Consider the following 24,658-nt stretch of genomic DNA (forward strand, 5'->3'; position numbering starts at 1 on the left):
ATGGAAATATGGTACATATTTCCGTTTTTAAACCTCTGATGTCGGCTCTTCCCCCATATCGTGATTGGTCAAGCCAATTTTGTTTAAAATGGTTGGTTATTGGTCAACTAATATAAAGGTACTTTGAACTGGACCCAATCGTGCATTTTATTTATCTTTATTTTCGATTTTCAACTAATAATATCAACAGGGTTTATTTTATTAAGTGCAAATACCACTAAACTTTTCCCGGTGAAAAAAAAATGTTCCACGTACGCCCGAGTGACCTCTTTGAATAAAGGAGGAAATCAGCTGAGTTTCGATACACTGGCATACAAATATGTAAATATTAGCAATAGGAAATTAATAAGTATAAAAAAATTAGGTTTGATATGCACAAAATATGGATAAAAAAGTTCATACTTTACAATTTTTCAAGTTAAAGCATTTCCTATTTTTTATGCACTGCGGTGAATTTCCGGGATGCCTCCTTTTGAAACCATAAAATAAAACTTTTCTAAAGGATTATTTGAATTTTTAATTTTGGTAGATACTGTATGAAAAAAAAACTTTGCAACAATGCGATTTTATTAGATATTTGTTTTCAAAATATTTGCGACAAAGTATTAATATTTATTGAAAAACTGGACTAATTACAATAATTTCCAATGGAAAATTGATTGATACTCATAATCTGCTAGCTACCCATAAAACCCACTGAATAATTTTAATATAAATATTACGTATACGTAAATACATAAACCCCCTTCTAGAGAATTTAAAATATTCTATAGACTTCTTAATTCTAAACTGAATGGATACACACCATAAAATGTATCGACTAATTTCCAACTAAATCATCCGACTACGCGTACGACTCATTGTTTAACAATTAAGTACTGTAAATTATATGGAATTAATTATTTGTCATCGTTAAATTTTATCTCATATTAAATTAAAGTGTACTAGGTTATAGTGGAAGTTGAACTTTCATTCTAATAAAAAGGAAGGAAATGCATATTCTCAATTTGTTTACCAACTTTGTTTTGATTAATCAGCTATTTAATCGAAGTAAATATTTTCAATATTTTTTCAAACCGGCTTTTAAGCTACTACGTACGAGTATGTATAGGTTCATTAGGTGCAATATGCTGATAATTATTTCATTTTATTTGTAAACACTACGTAATTATAGGCTCGTCTCGCCGTCATAGATTCACTAGACGATTAGCATTCATTAAGATTGATCTGTTTTGGACGGTACACAACAGACATGACACATACCGTTTAATTGCGAGTTTCCGCAAAATGAACTTGAAGTGCTTTATTTAACTCTGAAGTGTATTATTGATTAATGATAGTAGAATAGGAAAAGATATAACTATAAATTATATATAACAAAATTTCCCACGATTACGTTGGAGGCCCACACACCGTGGCGTCGTGTCTTTTCTTTATCTTTTTTTAGTTTAATGACTAAATTTCAATCTTATCACACAAATTATTTAGCTAAAACGCATGGTATTTTATTCATTTAAGTTCGTAATAATTTGTGTTTTTAATTTAAGCTTCTTGGCTTGTGTTTTCTGCTGGAATAAAAACAAATTGGGTGCAATACAAAATACAATCAACTTATTATAAATTATGTAGCTATACTAGAAACAGTTTACAGATCGGTATAATTAATCGTTGCATCCATGTTAATAATAACAAGAAAATGTAAGCACAAGCAATGAATAAATTATAGATTTGGTTATATTTCAAAGTGGAGAGTTAATCCAAAATGAGACTACATATATAGTTGGGTCAGAATTTCTCAAACGGACCGATTTGCGTATTGCGTCACGTTGCATAAAAAAAAACTGAAAAAATGACAGGATATCACAGCGCTTAGGAACCCATATGCAAACTTTTTGTTAAGACACTATTTTTAGGAAAAAATAACTCTCAACTTATATTTATAATGATGGAGGTACGAGTAGATCGTCCTATGGCAGGATCTTAGACATAGACATTGAAGAACAAAATGTGAAAAGTCGCTTTTCAAAAGATTCAACTATTAAAAACATACAACCAGCCAAGGACTTAACATTTATAATCTTTTAGATAGTTTCAAGATTTGAACAGGGCGTTGTAATTAAAATTAAAAAACGTTGAATAAAATGAAGTTTAAGCAAAAAAAAGGATTTTTTGTATTTTCTTGGGAATGTTCAAAGTCAAATAGATCTACTCCTAGTTGCGGGCCATTTTTTTTTTTCATGGCGGCATATTTTTAAGTAAGAAATACATCAGTTATGTAATTGGGTAAATTTTTTTGTCTCGGTAGGTGACGAAGATCACAATTGTTTATTCACTTGTTATTAACAATTACATTAAGAAAATACAAAAAAATAATAGTACCAAAACCGTTCAAATGATCAAAATCGGGTCATTAGATCGGAAGATATAAGCGTTTAAAAAAAGTAAAATTGAAAACTTTGATTGTCCGTAAAACGGAGGAAAATTCTGTTTTCTCATTTCTTTTAGGTAATGTTCACGGCTATCAAAATATGTGTAAACAGTGAAAAAATATCGACCATCGCTTTTTAGCGGTCCGTTTGAGAAATTCTGACCTAGTTTCAAAGCTTTATACGACGTTAAAACGAATTCAAGAGTCTGCTTTTACTCGCGGTTTTATATTGTGTATATAAAAGTTTAATTAGTAAGAGCCGCTTTAAAAAAAAAATAATTTTTTCCTATTTATGTTTTGTTAAGAAAAGTAGAAAAAATTTAATCCCAATAAAAAAAAAAACAATTAACTGTTTTTGAATATTAATTTAAAAAAAACATTTAAAATCTTTAGAGCCACTTCCTAGAAAATTGTAATACCTCAAGCAATCTTGTTGCTTGAAAAAGTTTGTAGGTACGAAAAAAATTTAAAAAAACTTAAGGCTATGTTTGTCAACAATGGGAGACATTTATTTTTCATAATTCAACTATTTACAGAATCAAAATTGACTTTGTATTTTTTTAGAAAAAGATAAAAATTTCATCAATTAATTTCATTTTTATATTAAAATTATAAGAACATAATGGTAGTTTACAAATAACTACATTTTTATATAACATATTTTGTAGTAATGCAAAATAACAATTTACAATAATATTAATACCGCGAAGGGCAAACATATGCATTGTAGTCATATTCTGTAGATGTGGGAATATTATTGAAATGCTGAGTTTTATGATCATATTCTGCGATAAAATTGTTTCCGTTCACAAACATAATTTTATTTCCAACAACTGATAACATTTTTCCAAGTCGCCCCTTTTGTTCTCCGAGACCAACGTAATTCCAGGTGCCGTTCGTTAAATCCAAACGTTTAATAAAAAGATTTCTATTAGTAGTCCAATAATATCCTTGTCCAAACTCCCCACCAAGTATACTATACAAAAAATTACCAACTGCCACAACTCGGAAATCTCCAATACTCTCTTTTTTTTCACGTATTGGTAAAATATGTTGTACGGACCATTGATTGGTGAAAACATTATAACTTTCCACAAAGCCACCCTCATAATTAAATATATACAAAATGCCATTACGGCCAGTAATGCGATTGTCTTGTCTTGGTGGAAAAATCGGTTCTATATCATTCCATTTCTTCGTTGAGAAATTAAAAATTTCCACAGACTGAATAAAGTCTCTTTTATAGTTATAGCAATCCCGAAAACCGCCAAAGATGCATAAATGTCCATTTAAATTTGCCAACTGACTATCGCATCTAGCAACTCGCATTGGTGGCAATTTAGTCCATTTGAATGTTTTCAAATCTAAGCACTCAACGATGTTTGAACTTATCAAAGAATCTATTGATCCTCCAACTACATATAACTTTTCATCAATTACAATAGTAGTATGGCCGTATCTGTTTGTTGGAAATGGAATTGGTCGGTTTCCTAAACTCCAGGTCATTGATGTTTGATTATAGGTTCGGATCTTAGCTTCACAAGAAGGATACAATAAAATAACAGAAAATTCATCGGGTCTAATTCCTAATTCCACTTCATTGCTAAATTTAGATTCTAAATATAGATTTTGCTCTTCATTTGTCAGAGATTCTGGCCATAAATGGTATTCAAGCCAACGAAAAATCAATTCGCAGCTCTCAACAGTTGTACAAAGCGACTTTCTATTTTGAAAGATAAGTTTTGGTCTAAGAAGTTGATAGCGAATCATTGAAAGCAGTCGAAATATTAAATGTTTTCTTTTATCCTTTTCGTATTTTATCCAAGCCACCAAACTAACGAATACTTGCTCCTCCAAATCGTCAGAAGGATTTTTTTCAAAAAGTAATTCCTTCAAATCAATTTCGTTGAGTAGCAAAAACTTAGGTTGGTTAGTTACTCCCTCAAAGTGGCTATAAGCAAAGCCTAAAGATTTTTCATAAAGTTCAGTTAATTTGAGTTGGTTGGCCAAATGCAACCAATGCAAAATATTGTAAACGTTGAAATTTGTTTCTAAAAAATCACAGCACCCTTTGACTAAGCTCGGAATCTTTAACAACAACGCACCGCGTAAAATTGGCTCAATTCCATCGAAATTCAAATTGATCAAGCCGAAATATATGTAATCTATTATTAATTTTAGTGTTGGAGCTTCGATTTCTTTGAATTTAATTTCTTTAACGTTCGAAGTTGCGGCTTTGCTATTAAATTGTTCGAAAAAATACTCACTCAACGATGACAAAACAATTTTGTGAGCTTGAATTTTAATGCTATCCTGAGCACCAGCTATGAGGACAATATCGGAGAGTTCTTTTCTTTCATAGAATTTTAGCATTTTTGCAGCAACACTTGTGGCATGTTGATCGTATTGGAAAACCATATTTTTGTTTGGTGATGAAAATGGTGAAATATTTGTAGACCAATTCGTAGAACTTTAAATTAAAAATAATTAATATGCGATAAAATGTTTTGTTAATGATAATTACAGGCTCATACAGCTTCTTTTAAAATTTAATTATTGATAGTAATAAAGAAAACCAACAATTATTTGGTAAAATAAGGAAACCTCATACAAATATTAATCCGCAGAAATGACAAGAAATAGCAAAGGTACCTAGATCGCCAGAAAACATAACTGTATTGGGATTTGTTATCACGCGAACTGCATGCAGCAGGCAAAGTAATTAACCAATTATTTTTTATAAGACAAAAACAAAGTATACAGTGTGTAAATAAATGGATAAGTCTGCAATAGGTGATAATATGATAAGATGGGACTTATGAATGTTTAATAGAAATAATAAAAAATAATTCTATCCCTACATTTTTCGTTCAGTGTGTTTTTAGTTTTATCATTTTAAGTTTTGGTATATCGCAATCACGAATGTATGACTTTTAACAATTTCTTTTTTTTGCCTACAATTCTCTACAATAATAATTCAGTTACTTTTTCTTTGAAACAAAAATTAAAAAACTTTTTAAAAATATGTGAGTCTTAACTCAAAAGAGAATTTCAAAATGGCAATAGTTCGCATCATTATTGAAATACAATGCACGACTTGGTCGCACGAACTTGCACTTAAGGTAAAACTTGCTTAGAATGATAAAGATTCTTTTATAGCAATCGGGAAAAAAAAATTAATTCAATTCAATTTTGTCATTAATTTCATAAGAAATAAATTGCACGACTGGGGTCGCACGTACTTGCTCTTATGGTAAAAGTTACTCTAATGTTAAAGTTTTTTATTGAACAAAATTAGGGAAAATTTGACATTTTCACGGAATTTCGTTAGTGGTACAAAAAAAATAAAATCCGTTTTTATAAATAATAAAATACCGTTTTTAATGATCTTTTACAAAAAACAAAGTATGCCATTTTATTTCTAGTATAAAAAGGAATTTTTAGAAAAAAATTTTCGAAAATCGTTAGAGCCGTTTTTTTAAAAAATTATTTTTTATATATAAAAATTTTCTAACATTTTTCAAAAAAAAAGTTGATATGCAATTTTGAATAAATAATTAATTTACACATAAAAACAAAATTTCAAATTTTTTCACCAACTCGTTTCCAAAAAATTGATTTTTCAAAAAAAATTTTGAAATATTTTTTAAAAATCCAAAAATGTGGTTTTTGAAAAATTTTAAATTTTTTTAAATAATGATTGATTAAACGTTTCTGTATTAAAAATTTGGTCGAAATCTGTTATGTCGTTTATGAGAAATTCATAAATCAAAAAAACCGTTCTATGGCAGGTACCGTTGATAACGGTACAAAAAATATTTTTTTTATTGTCAAAGAAGGCTCTTATCTGTAACAGTAAGCAGAAAAATTTTAATCAAAATCGTTAGAGCCGTTTTTGAAATAAATCAACTTTTCTGTTTCCGTTATATGACAGGTACCGTTAGTTTTGGTCCTAAAAAAAAAACTTCAATTTCTCCTCTAGGGAATCACTCAAAACTGTTAACTACCAAGTTTAAAGAAAATCCCTTCAGTAGTTTAGGATGTAGCTCGAGGTTCTTACAGACAGACAGACGGACAGACAGACAGACAGACAGACAGACAGACAGAATTGCCGGACCCACTTTTTTGGCATTCTCCATCATCGTAATGTCATGTAAAATTGTTATCTCGAGTTCGATTTTTTTTACGAATCCTAAACTTGCCCTATAGTACCTATATCGCAAGTAAAAATGTAAAAAATAAATTAAAAATAGTTTTTAAAATAACGAAAACACCCTTTTGAACGGTTTAATTCTTGCAATTGAGTATGCCATTTAGTTTATTGCATAAAAAAAATTTTATGAATTTTTTTTTTTTTTTTTCAAAAAATTATATAGAATTTCAAAAAAATTTCAAAAAATGTTCAAAAAAGTTTGTTATGCTATTCTGTAGAAATTATTATTCGACATCTAAAAACAAAATTTAAAAAAAATTATCAACCCGTTTTCAAAAAACTTTATTTTATTTTTAATCCAACACTGAAATTTGTTGACATTTTAATATTGCGAATATTTAAACCTTTCTATTTAAAAATTTTTGGTGAAATCGGATTAGTCGATTATGAGAAATTTAGAAATCAAGAAAATGGTTCTATGGCAATTACCGTTAATAACGGTTAAATTTTTTTTTTTATTTTAAAAGTAAGACCTTATTTGCCACAGTACAAGTATTTTTTTTTAATCAAAATTCTTAGAACAATGTTTGAGAAAAATAACCTTTTCCATTTTGGTACCTACCGTTAATTTGGGTACCAAAAAAAAACTTAAATTTCTCCTCTAAAGAATTACTAAAAACTCTTAACTACCAAGTTTGAAGCAAATCGCTTGAGTAGTTTGGGTTTGGACTGCAGCTCGAGTCTCGAGATAGAGACAGACATACACGCAGACAGAATCGCGGTACTCACTTTGTTAGCATTCTCTATCATCCTAATGACATGTCTGATTGTTATCTCGAGCTCAATTTTTTTTTACGAATCCTAAACTTGCCATGTAGTATTAATAATATAAAAGCACAGATAATATAATCATACAGATATCTTGTCTGCTCAGAAAATTATGAATCATTTTTTTTCCTTACCAGACAAGCCTTACCAGACAAGGAGCTTTCAAAAATAAAGCTGAAAAAGCTCATTTTTAATTGGACATTTTTTTCTCAATCACTCTCACAGTAAAGAAGAGGTTTTTTTCAAGAAAGAAAATGAGCGAGATGATTTTGTGTGTATTTACTGAATATTTTAAAGCTTTTGGAAAAGCTTTTTTTTGGTCAATTTCAGTTTCATATATCATTTCTCGTCATATGAATAAGACATGTGTATAATTTCATGCCTATTACCGAAGACGCAGTGATTCACTCCCCGAGAATCTACTCGATCCGCAACCGCATCAAATTTCAATCCGTGAACTCCCCGGGATAAACTGTATTACCGATCCACGAAACCATCCTAAACTGCTTACCGACTTATGTCAAATGTCATTATCACTTCCGCACTGGCGAGTTCAGTAATAGGAAATCTGACGAAAGTGACTCTCATTTCCGCCGCAGTGCTTCTGCGTCTTCGGTAATAGGCATGTGACTTTTGCAACGATATAAGTCCATTTGCATCGAATTTTTTGCATTTTTTATTCATGCCACAGATGTAAAAAAAAAATATGTACTTTGTTTTAAAGTTGGGTTTTAATACAAAATTTGTTCTTGTTTTAAAAACTTCCTATTCATGCCTATTGCAGAAGACGCAGTGACTCAGTCTAATCTAATCGGTCCACAACCGAATAAAATTTCAATCTGTGAACTCCAGTGCCCAACCCATAGAATCCGTTGCGTCCGTTCCGTCGAAGTTTTCAACTGAAGGCCCCAACCCATAGAATCCGTTGCGTCCGTTCCGTCAATCCATCCGTTGAAGTTGAACGATGGGACAAAAAGGGGTGACCCATAGAATACGTTGTATGACGGATTGCTTTTTGACAGCTCACTTCAAATTCCAAGGTGTGTTTGATATTTTATCGCTGAATGTGCACTAAGGAAGTTCTGATGCAAGAAATTTTTAACTATTATTGTTGTTCTTTTTTTTAATAAAATACAAAATTCAGAACTAAGAACTGCGTTCTTTTCTTTTCCGATTTTATGAATTGCGAACTTTCATTGTTTATTTTGAAGAAATTGTGATAAAAGTAAAATTTAATGATATATCTAATAATATATATCAATTAAATATCTAAATTCTGTTGTAGAGTTCAATTTTACAATGCCAAAGTTATACCTACAACTTATAACGTTATAAAAGAAAACAACGATATAGTTAACAATTTCTTGCATCAGAACTTCCTTAGTGCACATTCAGCGAGAAAATATCAAACACACCTTGGAATTTCGAGTGACATGTCAAAAAGCAATCCGTCATGCGACGTATTCTATGGGTCACCCCTTTCTGTCCTATCCGTCAACTTCAACGGATTGATTGACGGAACGGACGCAACGGATTCTATGGGTTGGGGCCTTCCCCGGGATGAACTGTATTATCGATCCACGAAAACACACTAGACTGCTTACCGGCATATGTCATTGTTGACACTTACATAGCCAAATGTCATTCTATCACTTCCTGACCGGCGGCTGCGGTAATAGTGCAGGGCTACACGGTGATTTTTCAATCGCCTAACCAGTCAGTTTGTAGGCAAGAGGAGTGAGGATTTTCCTCTTTTTGACGTTTGTTCCTAGAAAATGTGAATTGGAACGTGATTGGGCACAACACTGTGTAGCCAGGCCCATACGAAATCTTGTGAAAATGACTCTCACTCTCGCCGCAGTGCATCGGCGTCTTCGATAATAGGCATGATTAATTTAATTCAGGAGTATTATATTCTCTCATTATTAGCCCTGCTCCATTGGAGATTTCCGGAAAATAAACACAGCTAATCTATTAGCCACTAGCCGACACCATTGTTTTTATCCGTCATGGTAAAAATGTCAAATAAAAGTCAAAATACAAACACCCACACAAGGATACACAATCAATTTATTTTTCACTTAAATTTTCTTTCTTCAATTTCTAATTATAATTAATTTTATGTTTAGTTTATTATTCACAAAAATCTATTAACTATAAGCTATAATAAAATTGAGTTAATCATCTCTAACAATGTCTTCATCACCAACTCCTCTATCTGAAACAAAACACACATCAAAACCTACTTCCAATGAACGTACCACATCTACATCATTTTCTTCTGCTTTAATCGATGACCCAGCCTCACAAGTAGATGCTCGCTACGAATGTCCAATTTGTATTCATTGGCTAAATGAACCTGTCTTAACATCGTGTGGTCATAGATTCTGTAAATCATGTATCGAATCGTGGCTACAAAACGAAAATCAATGCTGTCCCCTTGACAATAAGAAATTATCCACTGAACATGATGTTTTTCCAGATAATTTTACTCGCCGTGAAATCGATCAAATCAAATGGAAATGCCCAAATAGTCCTCTTGGTTGTAATTGGATATCTTCACCGATTGAAGTTGATAAACATTTGTTAGAATGCTCATATCAACTACCATCGCCTGTTGAAAAAAGATGTCCCTTCGTATCTGTCAATTGTCCATTTATGGCCACAGAAGATGGTCTTGGTGTCGGAGAACACATCCGCCAAGATATGCAACAACATATGAATCTACTTTTGGAAGCTATGCAAAAGCATTCACTCGCACAATGGAATCCACCCCAGAAAACATTCAATAATGGACATTTGGCATCTGCTCTGCCCCCACCACCAGCTCAATATGCTAACGAAGCTGATGAGAACTTAATCACAGCGATGTACCAAAGAATTGTAGTTTTGGAACAGCGATGTCGAGAGCAAGATGTTAAGATTGAAAATCTCACCAAACAATTGGTGGCACGTGAAAAATGCGATCACTCCATTGACCCACGATATAGCAATGGAGTGATTGTATGGCAAATCTCAAACTTTACTTCTTTGGTTGAACAAATGCAATCAAATGCTAATATGCGATTTTATAGTGGCGAATGTTATACATCGCCAAATGGGTATAAATTTTGTGCCCGTATCAATGCTCACAAAAGGGAACATTTAAGTTTACATGTACATTTGATGCATTCGGAAAATGATTATCATTTGGATTGGCCATTTAATGGACGTTTGAAATTTTGTATGGTTCATCCGAAGAACCAACAACTCTCCCAGCATGACACAATAATGTCAAAATCTGATTTTCTAGCATTCCATCAACCAAAAGAGCGCATGAGCCCGAGAGGATTTGGATTTTTGGAATATGCGCATATCACAGAGATATTCCGTAAGGGATTTATTGAAAACGATAGACTGGTCATTAAGATACAAATAAATATTGTTTAAGGAATGTAAGTGAATTCAGTTGTGAAATATGTCGATGAGCCAAATTACAAAACAAATTTATCTAGGCAGGTATATATTTTTTTTTTTTTTTGATATTACAAAATATTTATTGTATGAATTTTTGAAACCTTTTTTGAAATTATTTTAAAGCTCTACAAACGAGTATAATATACATGGAATATGTATAAAAAATATTAAAATAAGTTTTCTAATCTATCTCTTCTTCAATACTATAATTCAAGGCAGTGGAAGGAAACTTTGAGTTGTTTTAACATAATCAAAAAACAAAGTTCAAAAAATCTTATTTGTATTATTGCACCAGAAATATTTTGGTCGCTTCTATCCAGCTGCTCCCACAACAACTATATGGAGCTTATATCCGATGTTTGCGGCAGCCATTATCATTGAAACCGGCTTATTCCGTGTTGTATTTATATCGTTATTCGGGTTTCTCCTATTTCGTTTGCTTGCCGTTACTTTAAACAGATCCTCCTGTTTAGTTGTGATGATCGTGACCAGTCAAGAAATGGGATAAACAGCAAAGATCTAAAGACGCTTCACTGCTGCATACCACTTTAACTGGGAACTCTTCGGGGACTCCTGCTGGGCATCTGACCTTCGTCTTACTTTAACATCCGTGGATTCCGGAACCCTTCGCTGTCTTATATCTCGTGGTTGTCCATCGAATGCGTTTTCGAAATCAACTAGCACAATATGCAAATCAATTGAGAAATGACTATGTGTTATCGCAGTTTCGTAGATCTCTTTTCCCTTTGAAAAGGAAGCTTTCTCTCCACTAAAAAGTCTTAAGCTACCTAGATCCGATGCCGCTAATATTTTTCCAGAACTCAGAGGGTATTTCGAGTGGACTAATGGTTTTTTTTCTTTAAATTTTTCACCGTCACGCTAACTTTTTCGACTGTGACCACTGGTACTTCTTCTAAATTAAGTTCGGAACTTAGAAGGTATATCCTGACAAAATGCTCACTTAAAGACCAGTCACAATACAGTCGCCACCAGTAAAGAATTTCATCATCTTCTACAAGTATGTAGTTGGCCTAAAACATCGTTAATCGCTATTTGGTGAGCGTTCTTTCTTCTTTGAGCGGCAATTTTAAAGAACAGCAGCCGGATCAGATATTTCACTAAGCTCGCGATACATGCTTTCCGTACTCTCTGCTTTCTGTTGGGAACATTTCTTTTCGCTTCAATATGTACAAGTAAGATGTTAAAGAAATTGGTGCAAACGAAAAGCACAGAGTTTAAGGCTGTGATGTTGTTCACCCATCTCGTCCTTATACTATCATAGGCGACTCAATTCGACTATAAATCACAGTTTGAACAATATTAATGCTTCATTGGAAAAGTTGGACAACAATGCCTACTCAAAATATCGTTACGATATACTTCCTGTCGCCTCCCATCTCAGAATAGAGCTGAATAAAGGGAATGCATAGTTTCACTTTACAACTAAATGTTGGCTCTACGTGCTTAAAAAAAACTTGGAAAAGTGTTTATATACAAGGGTTTTCCAAAATTCAGTCAAAAACCTAAACTTAAACTGATCACAACCAATTGATTAATAAAACAACAAAGATTTTTCTTCCATTGCCATATAAAAAAAAAAAAAACGTACAATAAATACAATTTAGACAAAAGACCATTCCAGAATAATTATTGTTCTTGTAGATGCCAAATCGTGAGTAGTGTTTTACAGGAAACAAATTAAACGTAGCTATAGAATGTAAGAAAACTAGAAAAAATGTATTTTTCATAACAAAATGTGATCCCATTTTTTTTAATAAAAAATTTAAGTATTCTATTGCATTAATTTTTTGTATTTTTTATTTATTTTCTTTTTTAGAAAAAAAAAAAAAACAATCATTATTTATTTTTGATTATAACCTATCCTATGACCCTTCATATGTGAATATAAGCCTGCGTTTTGAGCAAATGATTTCCCACATAACTTACACGTATACTCTTTAACATCGCTGTGTAGTTTTTCATGCTGCAGCAATGCTTTCTTCCTCTGAAAATTGGACCCACAAGTGAGACATTCAAAAGGTCTCTCATCGGAATGCATCACTTTATGATCATTCAAAAGCTTACGATCGAAAAATCTCTTTTGACAGACATCGCACTCATATCGCTTCTCACCAAAATGTCGCCTCCGATGATTAGTCAAATGTCCAGAATTGGAAAACTCTCTACCACACAGCTCACAAACAAAAGGACGTTCGCCAGTATGCGATCTCATATGAAGTTTTAACTCCGTGCTCGAATGAAATCGTTTCTGGCAAGTAGTGATAGAGCAAGCATGTGGTTTAATTCCTTTGTGACGCATTATATGCACATTCAGATTAGACCTATCCGAAAAACATTGGCCGCATATTTCACATTCATGGGGTTTAAAGCCCATGTGTCGCAACTTGATGTGTTTGTCAAGCAAAGATTGGTTATTGAAGTTTTTAAAACACGTTGAACAGGTAACTTGCTTCTTGTTCTGTGTGTGACTGTTTTGAATATGCCGCTTGGCGCCATTCTTTGTTACAAAAACCTTCTTGCAATGCGGAAACGTACACTTAAAGTTGTTTTCTTTGGTGTCATCTTGACGCTTTATCATGAAAGTGTTAACATCTTCGTCTTCATTTTCACTTGCATTTGAATACTCTGCAGGGGAGTTGTTGCCTTCGGCTTCTTCATCGTCTTCGTATTCTTCATTGTTATCATCTTCTCCTTGACTTTCATTCTTAATAGAATCAATCTCACCGATATCATCATCTTCGGGTTCATATTCATTTTCGATGGGTTCTTCTAGGAATTCGATGTGTAGAATATCATTAAAATTTGTGTTGGATATGGGCGATTGTGTACGTTTTGTTACTGGTGATGGTTGATCGTTTTCAAGAAAGAATTCGAATTCTTCTATTTCTTCTTTATAATCAATGTCTTCCTCTTCTTCTTCGTCTTCTACTTCAGATTTTATTGTTACACTGTTGGGAATGTTTTGAGTGACAAATTCTTCAAAGTGATTACTAAAACCGTTATTTTTCTTCAGCTGAAAGAAACAAACAAAATGTTTAGTAGATTTTTATGGTAGGTAAGCTTAATTTGAAGTAAATATTCTAAGTACTAAAGTGTTTTGTATCTGGGGCAAACTCTAAACCCACTCTGAAAAAGAAAAGCCAGGAAGCCAAGGTCCTTCAGGGTCAGCAAGGAAATCACCGATAATTTTGGTGTCATGCGACTTATTTGAAATCATTCTTGAAACAATAATACAAAATTCCAACGTTAAAAAAAGAGGCACAATCTTTCAAAAGTCCATTCGACGATATATGCCGTCGATATTGACATAATTTGAGACCAAATTGACAACCGAAACCGACCGATGTACTGGAAGAAATTTTACCATCGACAGCCATGGTCTAGGATCAGCTTAAACTCAGAAACAACAATAAAGCGCTTGAATTTAACTTGCAAACCACGACTAGCTGTGATAATTGAGAATAAAGAAGCTTCTTTATTCTCAATTATATCGTATCTTTAGCCAAAGTTTTACTCTAAAAAACTCTTACCAAGCTAATCCTGTGGTATATTGAAGAGGCATGAACTTTGACAAAAATGGATTAGAACTCTGGTTCGGGTGGCTTTTGGTACCATCTGTCTACATTAATGGTGATTCGAGAAAAAGATACGAACTGTACTAACCTGGCCAAACCTTGAAAGTTTTCGATTGCTGGAAAAGTTTTTTGATTGAGGCCAAAATCCACAATGGTTTTATTCTATAAACGATATCATTTTTTGAATGTAAAACACAAGTAAAAGGATTCAATTTAACAACCACCACAATCTGATTTGTTTTCTTCTTTTATTTATTTGTTTGACACTTCTACTTTTCATATTACAGAACTCATACTTCTGCACAAGGAAATTCTTGGGACTAAATTTTTTAGAATGGGAACATGTCTTACGAAAAAGCACAATTTTTGAAGTTGGGAACATACTCGGTACCAAAAGAAATTGCAGACTTTGTTTGCTCAGATCAATGCTTACCGAATTTAAGAAAGCAGCATTTTGAAAAACAGAAAAACAAACTTTCGTTTGTGAACTTTTGGATCGGCCGATACTTAATCGTTCTAGTGTGCGCACTTTCATACCTTTTCATACTGATTGAGACCGACTTAACTGTCGGTCGATAGAAAGTTAAAAGTTTGCGGGGGCTCTAAGCATTTAAGTTCTACATTAATTCTCATGTGACAGTTTTTGCAGAAGGGAAAGTAGAATATAGGCGATGAACATAACGTTCATCTTAAATATTTATTTGTCGTATCAGAAAGAGGCCGTAAGAGCAAGTTCGTGCGGCCTAGTTGTGCATTCTTTTTTAAACGATTATGATACTAAAACATTGTTGGCTCTACAGTAAATCTTCCATTCGTGTAATTTATGAAAGTTTAAACGAATGCATCTGCCCATACAAATGAACTGTTATTAAACTTTTTCTCGGGTTGGTGCGACAGACTTACATGTTTGCTATAATGCCCTTTGAAATATTAATCGGTTACCTATCGCGCAAAAAATCTGCTGCTGGCTTTAAGATCAAGGCTGTTTTTTGTTTAAATTTTAAATAAAATAAAGGCTGAGAAATTTAAATAAAATAAAGACTGTGAAATTTTTAATTTTATTCAAGCCTGGCCCTATTGCACCAACCACTTTGAACTTTGCATTTTGCAACTTTGCAATTTAACTTTGCAAATTCTGTTTCACCAAACTCCAATTTGCAAAGAGGAAATTATTTTTTTGAAAAGTAAGACAAAAATCCTTCTTTTGTTGCACCAACCACAAATTTGCAAAGCACAAAGTACTTTTCTGAAAAGTTCGAAGTTTTGCTAATTTGCATAGAATTCTTTGATTTCGTTGCACCAAACAAAAAACCTTCCATTTAGAATTCTGCAAAGTTTTGCAATAATATGCAAAGGCAAAATGGCCATTTCTCGTGTAAAGTTCGGGTATATTAAATGATGATTTAAAATAAATCGCTTTGAACGACTTTTTGAAGATGAATAGTACAGTAATAGTAACGTGAGTGATGTAAAATAAAGAATACATTTTGAAATTAGGAATAATTAATTATAATTATTAAGAATATATAACTATGGTTAATAGGTATGTGAAAACAAGTTGAAGTGGCATTTGTTAGAATTTGTTGTGTTCTTTTTACAAAACATTTAGGAACCATTTGTTGTTAGATAATGTTAAACTGTTAAACTGCCTTTTTTTTAGAATAATGCAAATCCATTATTATAACTGAAAGTCATGTTTTTATTCAAAATAAATTTTCTCCCATCATAAAATTTCAAAAATTAAATTTTAATTTAATTTATCCGTTGATAAATAAAAGAAATAAAAATGCCTTGAAAACCAATCATTTGATTTCACAGATCAACACACTAAACTCAGAAATGAATTGGAAAAAGTTACGAATCGTTACTATTTGACACTTCAAAAGGAGTTTAGGAACGATATTCAGCTGTCAAATAGTTACAAATTGAAACTAAACAAAAGACCATAGTTGGATATTATAAACATAAATAAACTATGGTAAAATAAATAACGCACCTCTGCGCTCTGCTTAATGGCCACATAGCTTCCTCTAGAATTGCCAACCAACTCATTCAAAATTATGCGTCATTCTATGAATGATTGCAATTTAAAGTTAAAATAATGATATTATATTGATATTAAAAATTCTATTATTTTTTAAACAAATTGCAGCAAGGCAACAGTTTAAGTAACCATAACCAAAAAAATAACAAATGATAAAGTAAAGTACAGTAAAATTTCAAGATATCGTTGTTTAAGTAAAAAAAGAAACATCAAAAATTGCAAAGTGGGGAACATTTAGTTTTTGGTGCAACACTTTGCACTTTTACTTTGCAGAAAAGTATTGTCTTCTATAACATTTCCGCAAGAGAAATTTATTTTAGCTAATAAAATTTAATATTTTAGTTAATAAGCCCAGTTCTATAAATAAAAACTCCCGGGGAAATATGTTCAGGAAAAAGGCTTTCAATGAAAAAGCTTCCGGAAATGTTGCTCCTTTTTCGCTTGTTCATCATTAGTATCGAAAAGGGAACAAAACGAAAAATTAACGATATTCTGGGAATTTTTCAATTGGGAGCTCTTCTCACGAAAAAGAACACGTCGTCGTAAAGAACAATGGGTTATTTGTTTACAAAATAGTAAATACTTATACTAGCGAAATAACAAGTATTAACTGTTTTTAATTGATGACGTTGTGATTCTCATAAAAGGTAAATTCGAAGACACGATCTCGAATCTTCTACAAAGAGCACTCAATTTTGTAGCAAACTGGTGCTTAAAAGTTGGACTTAACGTCAACCCTAAAAAAAGTACCATAGTCGCCTTCACCAGAAAAAGAAACAAACACAAACTTATAAAGCCTACTCTCTAATCTAAATCTAAGGCATATTACTCAAATTTGCTAAATTAATTGAATTGTTTGAGCATTCTGACTGCACAATTGCGAAAGATTTGTTTTAAAATGCTTTTAACATTCTCAAATCAATTCTGTAAATAATGAGTCAGGTACTCCCCAACAACAGGTACATGTATCTAAAACAGCGCTGAACGAAAATTAAAATTAGTTTTAAATTCGATTCTATTTGTTACACAAATTCGTAGAGCGCGCCAACATTGATACAGTCATTGAGAGGAAGCGAAGACTTGTAACTTTCATGTTTAATCTGGAAAAGAGCATAAACATGCGGGGGGAGTTTAGCTAACAAGTTATGTATTCCACAGACAATATTGGGGAAGGGAAATGTTTGCCGTACAAAAAAAAAGAAAGGTTAACCTAAATCCCAATTCAATTAACGCTTATTAAATACTTTTTAATTAAAAACAAAATATGTTCATTTACATATTCCATTTCTGTAAAAAAAAAAACACGCTTACCTCTGGCTTATTGGAACCTTCCATAACATCAATATCAATAAATTCCGTTTTATCATCTTTTGTTGTTTTACTTTGATCTAACTTTTTTTCTGATACAAAATCAAGGTCCTCATCGAATTGATATTCCTCGAGATAATTTAAATGATCATAAAGAACATGCCGATAGAATTCCTGAATTTTGTCGCAGTTTTTTTGGCAAAACGCACATGAAAAACAAAATTTTGTATTATTTGAGAACATGATTTCGCCACATTTGATGTTATCTTCATCGGCAAATGAGCTTTGTTTTTCTTTCTTAACAAATTTCGACATGATCGAAGGATAATTATTAAAAAGGTAAACAATTTTAAATTTATTAGTCTGGCTCGTATTTTTTTTAGAAAAATTACAATAAACAAGCGAAGCGAAAGACGAGGGCAGTTTTTTTTTCTTCTTTTTTTTTTGAAAGCTAGAATTTTTGGTGGCAGCTGTCAAGAGTGAATGTGGAGAGTGGAGAGTTTGGTTGTGTAGAACATATTGGTTTACATGTGACAGTCAACTTAGGGGAGTGTTACACTGGTACCAGAATTTACACTGAACGATTTTCTTAATTTTCGGATAAAATAATGTTCAGAAGCATTTCAACTTTACCAATCGCCAATTGCAGTGTTTTGTATGCAAAAAAGTCAGGATAATGAAATTACAAATCAAAAAATTCAAGAAAAAACATCAGAAAAAAAAGTTTTAAAATAAAAAAAATTAAATTTTGTTCAAGATTTCTTTGTACTATTTTTGTATTTCATTTCGCTTCTGCTGCGTACTAGGCTTACGGCCATATTATTCACTAGTTTAAAAAATACATCTGGATGTAAAATTGTCAAAAAATGTCAAAAATAAATCCAAATCCATAATAGTTATCCCGATTTTAACTATGAAAATAGTTAAAAATGACTATTTTTTCTCCGTGTGCTTGTGAATATTATGGATTTGGATTTATTTTTGACATTTCAATTTCTTTACATCCAGATGTATTTTTTAAACTAGTGAATAATATGGCCGTTAAAGTGGTAAATGTGTGAAAATTGTGTATGGATTTGACAGTTCGCTTACCACATTTACCAGCTTTGCGCAGAGTTAACACCGTTTCATGAATACCCTAATATGAAATTGAATATAGTTTAAGTTTAACTCACTCTAGTTTACAATAGGCCTGTTCGATTGAAAGTGGTAGTTTGTTCGTGAGTATAAATCTAGTACAACAACTACACATTCCTATTTCCTCGAGTAGAAGATCAGGTTTAAATAGTAGTACTAGATCTACTCATGAGTAAACTACCACCTCCAATGGAACGGGGCTAATACCACCTAGAATAGAAATGACGAAATGTTGTGTATTGAAAAATATAATATATGTACCTACTTGACGTATTGTTGCAAGGGAAATTGTGACGTGAATACACAGCGTCCAAACCTTTTCGAAGAAAGTCATAATTTTAAAGTAGACTTTCAGATGTGGAATTTTTTTATACAAAAATGCTGATTGACGGACTCCCATAAGGCGCTGAATATGTAAAACTTTACAATAACGCTGTCGGCAAAGTTTTTTTTGTCCGTGGTCCGTCGTCGTTGGTTTGGGAAAGCGTTAAAACGTCGACGTTCAGGTGTAGAATTTCAGTTACAAAGCATCTTATGGAAGACTTCAAACAAAAAAAAAAAAAAAATGGTTTTTATATAAAAAATGCTGTCATTTTTGTATTCGGTCATCGTTCGTAAGACGTTTTGGAAGCAGCGTCGGTTTCAGAGGTGTTAAATTTGTTTTATGTGTACTATCGCATATAAGATCCTACATAAAAAAATATTTTTTTGAACCTTTATTAACGGAAGGTCTTATAAAAATGATCTCTTAAAATAAATCTATAATCGTACAAGTTCAGCATTAAGTTAAAATTCAAATACAAAATAGAAAATAACGTAAATATTCTTTATTTTTAGTTTTGTGAATGCATTTTCATATGAATATACAATCCAGCAAATTGTGCAAACTTGCGATCACAAAGATCACAAGAATACTCCTTAGCACTATTATGCAACTTTCGATGCTCAGTAAGAGCATTTTTTCGCTGAAATTTCGAACCACACACTCCACATGCATGTGTTCTTTCCTCTGAATGGCATATTAGATGTGCCTTGAAAGTTTTTCGATTGTTGAACTTCTTCGAACATCTATCACAGTTGAATTCTTCTGTCCTCAAATGCACCTTTTTATGCAGTGTCAAATGTCTTTGCAAAGCAAACTCTTTCTGGCAAAATTCACACTTTAAGTTTCCTTTGCTATTATGCATTTTTTTATGATTTCTTAGCTGCACTCTAGCATAGAATTCCATATTACATTCAACACATTTATGCACCAGAAGTTTATTACATAATAGGCATTTGTTCTGTCGGCATTTTCGAAAATGACTCTTCACATGAAGAATAAGGGAATTTCGATGGTTAAACTTTTTTTCGCAATGATGGCATTCCAAAACTTTTCTAAGGCTATGCGTTTCAAGATGCCGTACCATTCGATAACGATGTGAAAAGGTCATTGAACATGCATTACATTTAAATGACTTTTTTTTGTCGCCATTTTTGTGGATATTATCACCGAGATAGTCATCTGTTGTGATTGAATCAATTTTTAAGTAAGGATATTGCTCAGCAATAAGTTTTTCAGTTTCTTCTGAAATGTTTAAAAGGTCTTCAAGAATGTTTTCCAAGCAAGCATTATCCTCCTGTAAAGATTAATAATTATTTAATTTTCCATTACTGAGCACTTGAATGCAATTAGAAAGCTATAAAGTAAAATAAGCTAATGATACAACATAGTTGTTGTTAGAATAATATATCAGGGGTCGAATTTCGGCACACGATAACGATCATACGTTAACGTTTTGACTATTTCTGTCTCTATTTAATTATTAGAAAAAGATATGGACACATACCAACCGTTAAAAATTAATTACACGGTGTAACACTCAAAATATACGCGGGCGGAGACCTATCAGGTTTTGTAGAGCTAGTCGCACTGAATACGAAACGGTATTTGAAAATCCCCTAACACCCCCAAAATCTGGAGTTACGGTCAAAAAACGGTTTTTTGGACCTTCACCCATTGAAAAAATTCTAGCTTCGACAATTTTTTACCCATTTTTTACCCAGTTTCTGATAGAAGATAAATATACCTTTTCAACAATGTATAAAACATGTAACTCGATTAAACCACTTAGAATTTATAAGTTGTCAAAGTTCAAAAATTCCATTTTTTTCGTCATTTGCCCAACTTCGGCATCAATTTAAAGTATATGTTTTCAAAACAACATGCTATTTAAAAAAATATATTCTAAAACTATATCTATTTCCCAATCAATCGAGGTATTTTTTATGAAAATCACTTCAAAATTGGCTTAGAAAAAAAAAATTTTCGATTTCAATTCAGATACAGAAATTCGAACTTTTAGGTATAAAACAAAAATGTTGTTTCGGCACGTAGTAGGATAACTTGGGCGCCAGGATTTGATAACGGGTTTTTGTAGAGGAGCTCAATACAAACATTTTTTTTCTTTGGGAGGGGGGTCTATCTCTCCCCGTTTAGGTGGGAGGGGCATTTTTCTAAAAAAAAATTATCAAAATAAAAAAAATTATTAAAAAACAACGGCAACACTTACAGTAATAAATGATACCATTTCCGAAAGGAAAAATTGTACATTTGATTCTAATTTTTAAATCAATATAATATAACCAATCATTTTTGAAGTAATCGATTTCAAAGTTAAAAATAGGCGAAAAAAAAATTTTTTAAACTCATTTTATACTATTTTTGTCCAGACTGTGAATTTTAGTAAAAAAAATTACTCACACAGAAAACTGCATCAATTGATTCCTTATCGAACAGTGAAAACTATATGTTTCTATGTCTTCTAGTTTTTGAGAAAATTGAAAAATTATTTTATCAGATTTTTCTTTTTTCAAAATATTTTTTGTTTTTATTTGTTTTTATTTTTCAATTTTCTCATAAACTAGAAGACATAGAAACATATAGTTTTCACTGTTCGATAAGGAATCAATTGAGGCAGTTTTCCGTGTGAGTATTTTTTTTAATATGATTCACAGTCTGTAATGTAATATGAATGTAATATGTAATATGAAAACGAGAAATTTGTGAAATTGTTTAAATAAACTAAAACTATGAAGTCGTTAAGTCGAATTTATTCGAATTAACAAAAACTATTCTAATAAATCATTTTTTAGATAAGTGTAGAATAATTTTTTTTTTTCAGAGCATAATTATACAATAAATAAATGAAAATGAAATTCGAAATGAGGTAATTTATGGAATTATTTAAACTCGATATTTTTCACCCATTACAATCAAGAAGCATTCGAAAACAATTTTCATCGGTTTCTCCCCTTGAATCAATGACTGAACTGATAGCCAAAGAGGACTATCTCTTGTGATTTCACTATGTGAAGACATTATAAATCAAGAGGCACAATCTTCAAATTATGGGTGTGTTTTTTGGACATAGACTTCACTTAGCTTCTTCAGGCTCATTAGTAATAAAATTTATGCCCTCGACATACGATCCATAACTTGGCATAAACAATGGATTCCTTCTTACTGTTTTTCTTACTCTATACTATACGAGAACTATACGAGAGGGACCTCTTGCATTTCTTTGGAACAGTGTGTCCATACAAAAATTACTGCATTTTGACGATTCACATTTTTCAAGAAAACTATCGCTGTCGACCACCACGCCAGTCGTTTGGCTACCGGTGTGGCGGTGTGTCGACTCCAAAAGTCTTTATAAATTTTCGATACCAACCGAATAAACCATGGTACCTATACCCTCTCCCCCACATAAGTATGATCGATTTTAAGTTCTTAATCACCAACTATGAATAACAAATAGGTATGTTACAGGGAGTTTAGTTCTACGTAAGGGGTGGGCTTCTTTTCTAAACAGACATATCAAGACTCGACACCATCAGAAGCAGCGTTAAAAAAGTATTAGTTTACTCATCATGCATGCGAGAACCACCTCCTCAATAAATACATTTCAGTTCTTAAGGAACCCATAATAACAAATTTGAAGGATTAAATCCCAGTCTAGGATATAAAATAAACGACTAGAATCTAACATATTTATTGAGATTCAATGCTTTGGCTTGCAAATAAAAGGATTCAGTGATTCCAAGAAAAAGTTTTTCCAACAAGAAAAATATATTTAATTTAATAAAAAAAAAACGATGTTTTCGTTACAGAGTTTAGATTCAGAATGAAAAATAATTTAAATGAAAATTGAAAGCTAATAACAAACAAAAAATCGATTGCTACAATTTCAATAATATTTAGTTATAATATTACCTCCAATGCTATGCTGGTATTTACGTTAAATATTTCATCCATTAAAAACCAACAATCATCATCCTCCTCAGTAAGTATTTTAGACAGACCGCCTATTCAATCTTTTTCTTTTCGAACCTCCAGACGATTTACAATTCCATTGAAAATTTTTTATCTTCACTATTCAATTAACTTTAATTCAAGAAAAAATACCGATTTTAAATATTATTTATTTAAATTTATAAAATCAGATGCTGCTCTGCACGATCTCACAGGTGGGTGCTTGGGCGGTGGCAGCAATCGCACAAAGAACATCAAGTACAGAGTAAACATAAACAAATAAGCGAAATGATGTATACAAAATAAATGTGTATATATCTCTCTTTTGCACTCTCATCAATTGTCATACAAAAATCCGAAATAGAAAGTTTATTTTTTTAATTAAGTGAAGCCTATTGCCGAGCCCAAAATTAAATAACAAAAACAAAAAAAAAATAAACAAAACCAATTGTCATATAAATAATTATTTACTGTAAACATAAATTTATTACTTAATCAAGAAATGTAGGTAGTAGTAAAAACGTCTGAAGCTGTGATAATCTGTAAACACAACAGAGTTGATGATGCAAGCTTCTTTTGCTAGCATTGTCCTTTCATTAAACTCTATTATGTCTCCTTAAAGATGCCAGAATAATGTCATCCGGCGATTTAGTATCAAATCCAAATCGAGTGATTTTATGCTTCTTTGCAAAGCTATGATCAACGTATTTCGAAGCTTTTGGGAATCTATATTTTAGACAAGTTATCTTTCCAAATCTCGATGGAGTCGTTATGAAACGTCTATGCACAAAACTCGACACATCTGACAGACAATAATCATCTCTCAATGGAAGCTTCAGAGTTTCTTCTTTGAGATCACAGTCAATAAATGGAATTTGGAAATCTATAGGATTTGGTGGTGCGGTTGTTGTAACTTGTTTCATTGTTGATGCAGGTAGTATTTTGTTTTGATTTAAGGCCGTTGTGAGATCAATGACGTGGTTTTTTTGTTTGTCATCACACAAATGTAAATTGCTAATGTCTTTGTTTAGAGAATTTATTTTAATTTCACTTGAATTTGTGCTACTTAAACGTAGCTTTTCCGTCAAAGTTAGGGAGGATTGCCCATCGAATTCATTTTTTATTTTCAAATCAGGAATTTTAAAGGTTCCACTATCCATTGGGCTATCGCCCAATTTACCAAGAATAAATTGGTTTAATTTTGTTGGCGGGGCTTTGTCGTTGCTCTCCGAGGGACTGGAGTTGGGTGTAAATTGGGCAATTTTTAAACTTGGTATGCTAAATACTGGAGGACTAGTTCCAGAATTATTTTCATTGTTTGCAAATTTATTTCGTATGGCATTTAGAAGGATTGTTTGTTCAGCTGATTGTTGTTGATCAATTGGATGTTTCATGTTATCAATTATGGGAATAT

General features: G+C 32.0%; 3 protein-coding genes across 3 annotated transcripts; 1 reads left to right on the forward strand and 2 right to left on the reverse strand.

The window, feature by feature from the left end:
- Positions 1–2,911: 2,911 nt before the first annotated feature.
- LOC129910195 (kelch-like protein 5) lies at positions 2,912–5,130 on the reverse strand. Its single transcript, XM_055987468.1, has 2 exons — positions 4,953–5,130; positions 2,912–4,898 (listed from the first exon to the last, which is right to left on the reverse strand). The coding sequence occupies exons 1-2, from the start codon at positions 4,958–4,960 to the stop codon at positions 3,125–3,127; spliced, it is 1,782 nt and encodes a 593-aa protein (XP_055843443.1). The 5' UTR covers positions 4,961–5,130; the 3' UTR covers positions 2,912–3,124.
- A 4,301-nt stretch (positions 5,131–9,431) lies between these two features.
- LOC129911499 (TNF receptor-associated factor 6) lies at positions 9,432–12,517 on the forward strand. Its single transcript, XM_055989315.1, has one exon. It carries the CDS (start codon positions 9,603–9,605, stop codon positions 10,836–10,838), a length of 1,236 nt encoding a protein of 411 aa, XP_055845290.1. The 5' UTR covers positions 9,432–9,602; the 3' UTR covers positions 10,839–12,517.
- A 136-nt stretch (positions 12,518–12,653) lies between these two features.
- Positions 12,654–23,608, reverse strand: LOC129909500 (zinc finger protein 189-like). Its single transcript, XM_055986575.1, has 4 exons — positions 23,206–23,608; positions 19,793–20,569; positions 17,817–18,350; positions 12,654–13,899 (listed from the first exon to the last, which is right to left on the reverse strand). The coding sequence occupies exons 1-4, from the start codon at positions 23,245–23,247 to the stop codon at positions 12,727–12,729; spliced, it is 2,526 nt and encodes an 841-aa protein (XP_055842550.1). The 5' UTR covers positions 23,248–23,608; the 3' UTR covers positions 12,654–12,726.
- Between the last annotated feature and the right edge of the window lie 1,050 nt (positions 23,609–24,658).

Source organism: Episyrphus balteatus, chromosome 2 (genome assembly GCF_945859705.1).
Source record: "Episyrphus balteatus chromosome 2, idEpiBalt1.1, whole genome shotgun sequence".
Taxonomy (NCBI): domain Eukaryota; kingdom Metazoa; phylum Arthropoda; class Insecta; order Diptera; family Syrphidae; genus Episyrphus; species Episyrphus balteatus.